The sequence below is a fragment of the Acanthochromis polyacanthus genome, chromosome 13 (genome assembly GCF_021347895.1).
Source record: "Acanthochromis polyacanthus isolate Apoly-LR-REF ecotype Palm Island chromosome 13, KAUST_Apoly_ChrSc, whole genome shotgun sequence".
Taxonomy (NCBI): domain Eukaryota; kingdom Metazoa; phylum Chordata; class Actinopteri; family Pomacentridae; genus Acanthochromis; species Acanthochromis polyacanthus.
The window spans coordinates 21537049-21549779 of NC_067125.1; the positions used below are offsets into that span (position 1 = coordinate 21537049).

The 12731-nt window shown below is 41.0% G+C and overlaps 1 protein-coding gene across 1 annotated transcript in view; it reads left to right on the top strand.

The window, feature by feature from the left end:
* The window catches only part of sez6b (seizure related 6 homolog b), a 311266-nt gene that overhangs the window by 145097 nt on the left and 153438 nt on the right, over window positions 1–12731 (top strand). Inside the window, exons 2-3 of the mRNA XM_051958150.1 lie at window positions 6173–6703; window positions 8568–8701. Of these exons, the coding sequence (XP_051814110.1) occupies window positions 6173–6703; window positions 8568–8701 (665 nt within the window). The remainder of the gene's footprint in view (window positions 1–6172; window positions 6704–8567; window positions 8702–12731) is intronic.

Here is a 12731-nt window from a genome sequence, read left to right on the forward strand (position 1 = left end):
TGGAACACAAATGTGTACGTAGGGATCTCATGTTGTAATGCAAAACCCAGCCTGCTATTAGCACCCAGTCAGGCGGATATGTCATGTGTTGTTCGGATGGCATCAATATGTGTGTCGATGTTAAGACAGTTCTTTTAATTTAATTTTAGTTTTTTTAACCTTTATTTTTTCTCATTTTCGATAACAACCTGGTCAAGAGGCAACATACAACAAGAAGGCAAAAGGGGGTCCAACTGTTTACTAGCAAGGTGTATCTAATAAAGTGGCCAGTGAATGTGTGTGTGTGTGTGTGTGTGTGTGTGTGTGTGTGTGTGTGTGTGTGTGTGTGTGTGTGTGTGTGTGTGTGTGTGTGTGTGTGTGTGTGTGTGTGTGTGTGTGTTTTATGGAAACCAACACTCTCGACAGTTGTCTCCTTTTAAAGCTGTTGCAGCTGTCTCAGAGGGCAGGACGACTTGTCCACTAATTGCAGGGTTGGCAGTTCAATTTCTGACTCCTTTCAAGTTCCCTCGGCCAATACACTAAGTTGTTCCTGCTGGCTGGTGAGTATCCGGCATGGCAGCTCTACTGTCACTGGTATGTAAGAAGGTGGAATAGAGGCAAGAATTGATAGAGCTCTTCAAACTGCTGCATTAAAAGGTTCTAAATAAGTGCAGTCCATCTACTACTGCCATCTCGTCTGACAACATCTGTCGAGTTCAAACCACACAGGAGATTTACTTTACAAAGAGAGCGTACATTGTCTTTTACACCTTAGCAGCAAGGTGAAGACAGACCTCCAGTCAGTATTTTGGGCTCCTTACTAATTCCTTATATTTCTTGTGCTTGACTGTGTGCAAAGAGCTGTTTGTGTTTGACAGGCAAGGTGCTGACTGGGAAGTGGAACAGCTACAATAAAGCCTGATTGTTTGAAGCAGATAGCTATTAGCCAGCAGAGAGTGAGAGCTATTATGGTGTAAATGAAGCATTGTTAAGGAAACATAAGACTTCCTTGAGTAGATGATAGCCTCCTGAAGGGGTCTCAGATTAGATCTCACAGGTGCACTAGGGAGGGGAGCACTGATCATTATACTGGGTGAATTATAGCAGCTCATCAAATCTCCTCAGGAATGAATATTAAGTCTTATTGCGAGGAGGATGGGGAGGGAAGAAACCACTGATGTGAGCAATTTATGAAAATTGTTTGGGTTTGGCTACAGTTTGGCTTTATACAAGAAGTTTCCAGTCTGCCAGTCGACTCACAACACAGCACTGCTCCATGAGAATAAGTGCTGACAGAAAATATGGCTTAAAATCAGCTTTGAAATATAGAATGACTTTGCTTTAGGGAGTGCAGAGCCTTGTGAGTGAATCCTGTCTCCATCCAGAAACATGAGACAGGTCCTCTCTGCCTTGATGTCAGATTGAAGTACAGCGAAGCAGAGCAGTGAACAGGGAGTGATAAAGAGGGTGAATGAATTTCAGATTTATTCTCTGGCTAAGTTATACTTTCTGCTGTCAATTCACTGCAGCTCCACAAAATAAAATGTAGGTTTTGAAATCTGGGATAAATCAGTGACAAGGCATTTGAAAGCCACTGAATGTTTGAAATGTAGTGGCCTATTGTTCTGAGAAGCAGAATGAGGTTGAAAATCACATATAGACAGTATATACATAGAGTACATGTAAATACATTTCTACTCCATACCATTTATGGAGTAGAAATGAATACTGTATTTTCCGCACTATATGGCGCATTGGGGTATAAGGCGCACCTTCAATGAATGGCCGATTTGAAAACTATATATGTCATATATATGGCGCATTGCATTATAAGGCGCATGGAATAGAAGCTACAAGACAAAGCCATTTCTGCTGTCCACACAGGGATGTTTCCAGAGATCCATTCACATGCCAGACCCTGTTTGTGGTGGAAGTTTCTGTTTTTTGCAGCAGCTTCTGTTGGGGGTTGGGAGGTGTGCAGGGCTCTTGTTTGATCTTTTACCCCATTTTATTTTTTACACTAGCCCCATTTGGGGTTAAGGTTTTTGTTTTTTTTTACAGCAGATCCCTGTTGGGGGCTTGGGAGATGTGCAGGGTTTTGTTTGAGCTCCCCCTGTGGGGGATAGAGGAACCCCCACTCAAGATTGGGTTTCTCTGTTGGTCTCAAGGTTGAGTCTCTTCCAGCCGTGTAGTCCTGAGTCATGGTGTCGCTCTTGAGTGTTTGTGGGCGTGGCTTGGGTCGCTAGGCATGCTGGGTAGAGTCACTTTGTTCAGACGTTGTTGGCTGGTTGTTTTGTCCTTTGCAGGGTTTTTTTTTTTTTTGAGGGGGTTGTTTACTCGTGTTTCTTTTGGGGGGTTAGAATATAGTGCTAGAGGGTGGGGGGTTACAAAAGCGTCTGTAAACCAGGGATTAGTGCCAAGTTGCTCTTCTCTGTGGTGCAGAGATATGTGCCAAAGGGCTCAGGGCTGGAATTCCTAGTATTAAAGCATTTTTAACGGCAGTGTGACGGCGTGCAGTCGTAAGCGTGTCTCTTGGAAGGAGCCATGTTGAGATCTTCACATACACAAATGGTGTGGGATTGAAATTTCCTCTTTACCGGTTCTTACCGCTGTTACTTCAGCCACGGCCCCTGACTTCTTCTTCTTATAAATTTCCGGCAGGCTGGATGCCTTGCGACACCCCCCTGACGACGATAGCCATGGTTAATCAATATTGATCCATAAATATGGCGCATCAGATTGTAAGGCGCACTGTCGACTTTTGAGAAAATTGATGGCTTTTAGGTGTGTCTTATAGTGCCGAAAATACGGTACTTTACAGCAGCCAAGTCTTGTACAGTGTATATAGCAGAGCACCAAAAAAGACTTTTGGTCTGTCCTTATAGTTTTTTCACCTGATGACTGAATTCAGCATTAAATCAGTAAAATGTATTTTTGAACAGTGGAGCATAAGGAACAGTTGTACCACAATAGTTTTAAACAATACTGCATTATGCATTTTTTTTTTTAGTATGGAAAATGAATCTCTTTTTCACTGTTGCCAAAAAATATGTGAAGCTTGACATTGTGGACATCCTCCCTTGGACCCAAGTTTGGGCCTTAGGGTATTTGTTGAATTATTACATAATTTGGAGGCCCTTTATTAAAGATGTTTGTTACTCGGCTACATTTTATATTTTTCTTTTTGGCGCACTGATAACTAGGTCCACATGGTTTGCTAGTAAATAACCTAACTGCTGTCTGGAGCTCAAGGTGACGAATACTGAAGTTGCCGTGTGTATTTTTTCTTGCATTGTAGTCTTCTGTGTGCTCTGCACGTGACAAGTACTAGGCAACAGGATGTACATACAGACAAAGGGCATTTAGTAGGTGTTAGAGGCCTTGGTATCCTGAAAAAAACTTGTTCTTCAACCATATCTACGGACTAAGGTGTTTACAGCTGTTCAAAATGGTCACACTTAATAGTGAGAGAGAAAGCAGGCCATCATACAGAGGGGTAACAGTACATACCTTCACTTAGTGTCTCCTTAATCAAATTCATAGCCTTTCACCACATGAAAGAGAGCAGAAATATTTGTGCGAAGAATGAATAAAGAAATCTTGAGATAGAAATTGGAGTGGGCATGAAAGTTGCTTTGCTGGTTTTGGAAAGTACAGAAATTGTTATGGTGCCACCAAATACTGACACATTCTATGAGGGGGAATCACTTCATTTCCAAATGGACTCATTTTATGTCATGATAAGTTACAGTAAAGTTTTGCAATGCATGAGGCAGTTATATATAATAAATGATGGCATAATTAAGTAATGAAAAATAACATCCCAGACACGTGTATTTCTTCCAAGCTTCACAGCGGTACATGTGGACAGAGACTTAAGGGCCAGTGGAATGAACAAAGGTGGAGATCTGGTGCTGTTTGTGAATCAAAATTCAGTAAATTCAATTTATTCAATTCAATTGTATTAATATAGCACCAATTACAATTGAAATGGTCTCGGGGGGTGGGGTGGGGTGGAAATGGGCAACTGGAAGCAGTGTGCTGGAGGAAGGTCAGCAGCAGCATCCACAGTGGACATGATGGAGACTAGACCAGTTGGTGGGACAGCAACCACAGACCTGAAGCATCCAGCTCAGGGACACTTGGAGAAAGAACATAGGGAGAAACAGAGTTAGTGTAATGCAATAATAGTATTTATAATACATACAAAGGTAATTAGAGAAAGGCTCAGTGCATCGAAAGAGGTCCCCCAGCAGCCTAGGCCTGTAGCAGCAGAACTACTGCATAACTACTGGAACTCAATGAAGTCAGTTGTGCATCGTACATGTGGACTCCAACTGACCCCCTCAGGGTCCCTTGAGTCACTCCAAACTTCAAGTTTTGTCAAAAAGGAAATCGGCCGTGCCAACCAGCAGATTTTGACAGCCGGCATTTGCAGCACGCCCAGCACAAAGGTAATCAACATCCATCTAATCATTCTGCGTCTGAACAAAAGAACTCAAAACTACTGCATTAACAAGAAGACAAGATCATCATTTTTTGAGCTATCCTCAAGGGACTGTTTTGGCTCCATTCCTGTTCATTCTATATGCCACAAACTTTAAGTATAGATCTGAGTCCTGCCACATTCAGAAATACTCTGATGATGCAGCGATGGTAGTGTGTAACAAGAATGGGCAGAAAGGTGAATACAGGGACCTGATGATGGCCTTCACTGATTAGACATATTAAGAACTGCCTTCTGCTGAACATCTCCAAGACCAAAGAGATGGTCATGGACTTCTGAGGGCTAAGCCCCTGCTACACCCTGTCAATATCAGAAAGGAGGACATTGACGTGGTGCAAATACAAAAAATATCCGTGTTTGCACCTTGACACCTGAAGGGGCTAAGCTGGGTGTACTTCCTCTGAAGATTAAGATTCTTGGATATATGCAGTGAAATGCTGCATATGTTCTTCCAGTCAGTGGTGGTCAGTGTTCTTTTCTATGCTGTGGTCTGTCAGGCCGGCAGCATGACTGAGATGAACAACAGGGGACTGGACCAGCTGGTGAAAAAGGCTGGTTCTGAGCTGGCCAAGAGTTTTGACTCACTGAGGACTGTGGTTGAGAGACACAGTACAGTGCAATCCATCCTTAACAACGCCAGCCACCTTTCTCACAGCATCCTGGCTGGACAGAGGAACAACTGCAGTGAGTGGCTCATCTCACTGCACTGCAGGACTGAATGATACAGGAGATCTTTTGTTCCCACAAACATCAGGCTCTATATCACCTCAGTCAAGATCAGTGGCTCATGGCCTCATCTGTCAGCTGTGACATTTCATTGACTCAGTTAAACCGTGTAATAAACCAATATTGCTGGGTCCACCAAGATCCATGCACCAAACCCCTCCTGTATACACATTTTTATTATTTCTGTTTTCACATTGCACCTTTTCTATACTGTATTCACTGCAATCTATACTCTCATATACTCCATTATATATATATATATATATCACCAATTTGCACCTTATTGTAAATATATGTATTTTTTTAAGCACATTCCTGCAAATACCAACATTTTAGGCTTATGCTATCTCTTTGATTATCTGGTAGGATAATGTAATGTTTCTATTGCATACTACATGCAAACTGGGTAGTTGGTTCGTGCCATAATAAATAAAGACCAAACACAACCTTTTCAAAACATTTGTTTGAAATTCCTATTGAAAAGAAATCCTATTTAAAAAGCTTCCATAAAATCTAAAATAATAGTGGTGTAAAGTTAAATGATGATTATTTTAAAGGAAGTGTTTTTCCAACAGATGTCGAAACATAAACCAAAAAGAAAAGCAGTGTAGAAAAAGACAATTTGCTCACCAAAAAAATGTCATGTCACTTTGTTAAAGCTTGTGAAGATTAGTAGATCTAGAACACAGCTTCTCGAGATAATGTGTTTTTGGCTGGCAGACTTTTGCAGATATGTGTTATGACTCAGACTGGTCGCTGGCTGCATCACTCTCCATCATTAGCCAGTTGACAGTGAGACTGGCAGTGTGTTAATGGCTGTGGATGGAGAGTTCCAGTGCAAGAGAGAGAAAAGACAGGAAAATGAAGAGAGAAATCTCTACGCCTAATGACCAAGTGATGATTGTGGTATGAATCAACATCCATCTAATCACATCTATATTTCTCTTTCATTCTCTGCAGCATCTGCCTCTGAGGACAGCACATCTATCACATCAGGGGGCCCTCCAGAGAGCGGGGCAAACCTGTACCCCACCACCCAGAACACAGGCAGAATGCTCCCCACGATCACTACCGCTCCACCCATTAACGTCCCAAATCATCACCCACTCTACAGAAACCCTCCCCAGCACCAGGCCCCACTGGGCCCTCACGGTCAGTCACACTACTTTGAAGACAGTGGAGGATCCACCTTTTCTAAAATGCCATCTGGTACTCCACTGGATAAGAACAATAAAATATCTTTGGATAAAAGTGCTGAAAGCTCCAACATGCAAGCAACCCATACCATGCATGCATTAACAACCGCTTTTCACTCCGACACCCACGTTCCTGTGAGCAGCACAGTTTTAAAAGACCCTGAACACTCTACCATTATCCCAGCTACTGCTACTTTTGCAAGGGAGATAGCTATAAGGCCAGGCCGTGATGAAGAAGAGACAACCACCACTACCATCACCACCACCACCATCATCACCACCATGCAGAGTCCAGGTAAGAACACTGCCTCATAATGCTTTAGTAAATATGCCAAACAGCATAAGAACTATGTCCTCTATAGTAAGGTGACAAAAACAAGAGTAAATATTATAGTTTTTAACAGAATTTCCATTTACAAATCATCTTTTGTGGTCTCTACTCAGTTGGATGAGATGATGTTATTCTCAGAGAGCCACATATCTCAGTCATCACAGCACACACATGGATACAATAAGTAATTAAACGTAAGAGGTCCTGTATCTGCCCATACATTTCATCATAAATATAAGTATCTTCCTCCAACTATTATTACTACTATATATATTTTATATATTGTCACCCCCAAATAAATAAACAAACAAAAATGACATTTGTTTAAGTTTTAAAACACATTTAAAAAAAAGGTTTAATCCTTCATTTTATTTGGAATCCCTCAAAGCTGAGATGCATCCTAACACCACAACATTCCTCTCATTTGTGGGACTTTATCCAAGGATGTTCATCTCTTTTGAAGTCGCCTATGCAACCTTCATACCTTCAGCTAATATGTTCTCTATTTGCATTTGTCACGATTGCACAGCCATGGGGCTGCTGAAATAAATTACAGCATCACTGCATCACTAACCCTTAATCAAGAGGTCTAAATGGGGACCGCAGAAAAACAACCCTGAGATTGCTGGTTATGAAGAGAGAGGATGGGGAAAATAAATATAAGGGTGGTAATTTCTCCTGGACTTTGCGGGTCAGGAAGAGCAATATGGGTGTAGCTTGATTAATCAGCTCATCTGTGTGCAGGATGACAACAGAGCAGAGCACAGACTAACAGTGCTGCAGCCCAAATCCCAGTGTAACAAAGACATCCAGGCACAGAGTGAATGACAACACTGTAGTGCAGTAATAATGCTGTAGTGGACACTCCCTGAGGTGAAATGCCGAGAGAACACGGTGAGGATGTTCTTCTCATAGGCAAGCACTTCAGCAAAAGTTTACTTTTTGGCTCAGAGAGGGATGAAGGTGATGGAGCAGAAACCCCCTGAAGGCCACTTGGAAGTGTTCTATCCTTAGCTGTCCCATCCCAGGGCTGAGCTGCTTAGAAAGGCAGCAAGACAGACAGAAAACCTTCAAAGTCATAACTGTAGTGTGAGCAAATGATTACTGGTTTGCCCAATTTGACATTTTTAGAATAAGACTTATAAAGCATTTAGACCTGGTCCTGGCATGTGGACGTCTGGTCTGAATCAGGACCACACTGGAAACGGTTCACTGTGATCAGTCACAGCCAGGTCAAATAATAAAAAGGTGCCCACAATCTTATGAAAAACCTCTGACCACCAAGGTCACCTGAATATGCATTCAGGTGACCTTCACCTGATTCATACCTCTTCTTGCTATCTCAAACTGTCTATCAGACAGCTGTACTGACAGCAGTGTCACAACAGGAGATTCACAAGGGTCCGCTATGTCTTTAACAAATCTTCCTAATAAAACATCCATATGCTGTAATTTATTTGTCCATAACACAGACAACCCTTCAAAAATAAATCATATCCTTTAATATGTCACAATGCTAGAGAAAAGGCTTGATTATGTTTAGGAAGGACAGCACTTTGGCTCCGTAGTGTTTTTAAGGAAGACTGTCAATATGGTTCATTTACATACTGCAAAATCACACACTTCTTCATATTGACAGGGATAGCCAAATTACAAGGAGTCATAGGTTAGGATTGCAGTTCATTTTTACCATGAGTAAAATTATGAGGAAATAAAGCACCATCTGTGACCGGCCCACATGAAAGCAACTTCAGCTGGGATATGAAATATGAAAGGAGTAGCAGTGTGAGTGCGTCTCATTTCCATGCTGCTGTGGTTGTCCCTGCAGTTCCCTGTCAGCTGAACCTGACCAGGCCAGAAGGATACATAGAGGCTCCACCACAGTCCAGCTCTGCTTTTCACTCCACTATGGACTGCAGCTACATCATCACTGTTTATATGGGCTATGGAGTGGAGGTCCAGGTAAGAGCAAGTTCAATGTCCGTCCAGTGTAAGCAGTCTGTTTCATTTCATACACAAGCCGGGAAAGTTCAACTTCCCTACTTGACACCTTTATGTTATTGTTTTAATTTAAAATTACTTAGTTGTGGCAGTTCTGTACATTAGTACAAGCAAACCTAAACACACACACACACACACACACACACACACACACACACACACACACACACACACACACACACACACACACACACACACACACACATGTTTGTTTTTCTATACCGGTGGGGACTTACCATTGACTCCCATTCATATCTAACTCCTAACCCTTACCCTAACCCTAACCTTAACCATCACCAAATCAATGCCTAACCCTAAACAAACGTTTTTGCACTTTTACATTTTTTATTAACAACAATATGGCCAAGAAAACGGTGTTGCCACCCGTGGGGACCTCATTTTAGGTCCCCACCGTAAGACAAGTCCCCACCTTTATAGCAAATAGTCAGGTCAAAGTCCCCACCGGAATAGCAGAAACAAGTACACACACACACACACACACACACACACACACACACACACACACACACACACACACACACACACACACACACACACACACACACACACATGTTTGTACTTCTATCTTAGTGAGGACATCCATAGGCGTAATGCATTTCCTAGAGCCTTACCCTAACCTTAACCATCACAACTGGTTGCCTAAACTTAATCCTTACCCTAACCCTAACCAAACCTCAATTCATACCTGTTCTCTAAAAACAAGTCTTCACCCTCAAACATGGCTGTTTCAAAGTGAGGACCGGCCAAAATGTCCTCACTTTGTAAAAATGTCCTCGCTTTGATAGTTAAATGCAGAAAATGGTACTCACCATGTAGCAAGTACAAGAACACACACACACACACACACACACACACACACACACACACACACACACACACACACACACACACACACACACACGTTTGTACTTCTGTCTTAGTGAGGACATCCATAAGCGTAATGCATTTCCTCGAGCCTTACCCTAACCTTAACTATCACAACTGACCTAAAATTAATCCTTACCCTAACCCTAACCAAACCTCAATTCATACCTGTTCTCTAAAAACAAGTCTTCACCCTCAAACATGGCTGTTTCAAAGTGAGGACCGGCCAAAATTTCCTCACTTTGTAAAAATGTCCTCACTTTGATAGTTAAATGCAGAAAATGGTTCTCACCATGTAGCAAGTACAAGAACACAGACACACACACAGACACACACACACACACACACACACACACACACACACACACACACACACACACACACACACACACACACACACACACACACACACACACACACACACAAAGAAAACTCCACAAAACTACAGACCATCATGTTACAGTGTTTTGACTCTTACATCAAAGTTTCCTTCTGCAGCTTCACAAAGAGCCCAAACAAGTTTGCTGACAAATGAGAACTGAGGATCCACTTTTCACATCTAGTACCTACAACATTTGCACAGTGTGGTGTATACGTCTGAGGTGGATTCTGACAGTGTGAGCTCCATGGGACATGTTGTTAGGGCATTTATATGGACTGTCTTTCTAGCAGGGTGACATGCTGACACCATAATCAATAGTGTGTGTGTGACCTATGCCAGGCTTAGTTTTTATTCATGCAGACTGTGTTGTCCCTGTGCATGTAATGGCTTTGGACAGATGTCGACAATGTCCATTTGTGTCCAAATCATCCCTGTTTAAAACGTAGAGCATGGCATTGGTCTATTGTCACATGGATGGCTTCAATTAGCAGTTTAATTTTTCATCAACAATAGTTGTCTCCAGGCCAGCAGTGCAGAGATATACGGCCTACAGAGCAGCTGCTCTGGCAGTGTTCTTTTTAAAAAATACAGTTCAATTATGTCTTCCTTCTGCCATATGTCAGAATTTTAAGAGAATATTTCATCAGCAATATTTCATAGATAGACCTGAAACTTTTGCATCTGAGAAGGCACCTTATGATACCTAAGATAAAACTTATTTGAATTATGAGCTCAATAAGGGCATTGTTCTCATGTTTAGATCATCATTTCTCTGTCAGAAGATGATATTTATTGATAGTGTACATTAGTGTTCAAAAGTTTGTGGTCACCAAGAAATGTCCTTATTTTTGAAAGAAAAGCAGAGCACAGGGTACAGAGGAACATTTCCAGCAACCATCACTCCTGTGTTCTAATGCTACATTGTGTTAGCTAATGGTGTTGAAAGGCTCATTGATGGTTAGAAAACCCTTATGCAGTTATGTTAGCACATGGATAAAAGTGTGAGTTTTTATGGAAAACATAGAATAGTCTGGGTGACCCCAAACTTGAGAACAGTAGTGTATCTGAATTGGTTCTTAATCCTGTAATCAGTTCACATTGCATATAAGTTTTTTCCTTATACAGTACATACAGAATGTCACACTAGTCTGCATGTTTGGAATGTATCCAACAGGAAATGAGTTCAAGTTAACAGTAGCTTTTAAATAAAAGCTAATTGCTTTTGTGAAGTTCATTTGCAGCGGTTTGTCTTATAGACTGCATAGAAACATGGATAACAAGACAATGGTGCTCATAAGCATGTTCAAAATACTCAGGATATGTTTTCATAATCTGGTTTGATATACCAAAAAAATGAGGTAAGGTTAAGCACTCACATAAAGCTGGTTATCAACTTGTTCCATTTCTGAATCTAGCTTTAGTTGTATTGATATTTAAGTGCTGGTATTGGTTCCATATGATCAGTCACAAACGTGGAAAATGTAATGCCGGCCAAAAGATACACAGCTGCTACAGCTAAAATAAGAAAGTAAAGCTAGTAAAACAAAGAAAAGAAAAAACAATTCTGACTGTGTGAGTGTACAAGTTACAGGCTTATTAATTTCCTTACCCTACAAATAACTCTGATTATAATTGTATATCCCATTAAATTCATATGTTGTTCTGAAATATTCATTTGACAGTTTCAGTCCTATTATTTCAAGGAGTACACAACAAATATAAAAACATCATTCAAGCCAATGAGTAGACTAACGGCAGACTTTATAAGGTCAATGAGTACACTTGAGTGCATTAATCAGTCTCTGTGTTAGGGTTATTTGCTATATATCATTATCACCAGAAGAAAAACACAATTGCCTTGATTTGTTTTGCTCTCAGTACTAAAAAATAAAGCCAGGAGGACTGGAGTTCACTCTACTGATCTTTAATACCAGTGTTCATCAGAACAGTGTCTAAAAACTCTGACTTCCTGAGGAGATCTTCTGTGGATGATGATGTTATTTTTCAACACTGGTTAGCAAGTGCCATGTTTATGCACATTTCTCTGGTGTCTTCAACATACCCTGATCTTTATAATAAGGTCATGTCTCCTGCCCAACCAGCCTAAGTAGCTAAGTATCTGATTGTCTCCTTCAGGATTATCTACACAGACCAGAATTAAAATTTGCCTCAATTTTGTCAAACTGCCATGTCACTAAAGCTGCAACTACATTGCCCGATGTCACAGAGCCCCCGTGTTCCCAACAGTTCAACTTTAGACCCATCAGTCCAAAGAGTATTGTTGCCAACATTTTGAGGGTCGTCATGGTGTGTTTGTCCTTTGGTTTGACTCTCTTGCCTCTTGCTTAGCACTGAGTAACTAGGAGGGTGAACTCTTTTTCCTATTAGATGACCTTTATGCTGCAATTCATACAATTATCATTTACTTTCTGTTTAACTGGGTCGCATTAGTTTTATTTTAGATGTTGTTTGAAGACAGGCACAGTTTAGTGTGAGACAAACACAAAAATGAGAATCACAACATTCATTTACAGATGACATTACTGAAAACACACACACAGAAGCACACTGTATTTGCTTAGCTTTCACAAAGCGCCTACATTAAAAGTTACACATCAGGTTCGTTATTTGAAATATTTGTTAAGCAAGCATGATAAAGCTTTTGCAAAAGCTCCAACAGTAAAAACAGCCACCAATATATGAACTAACAAATGCAAAATTACA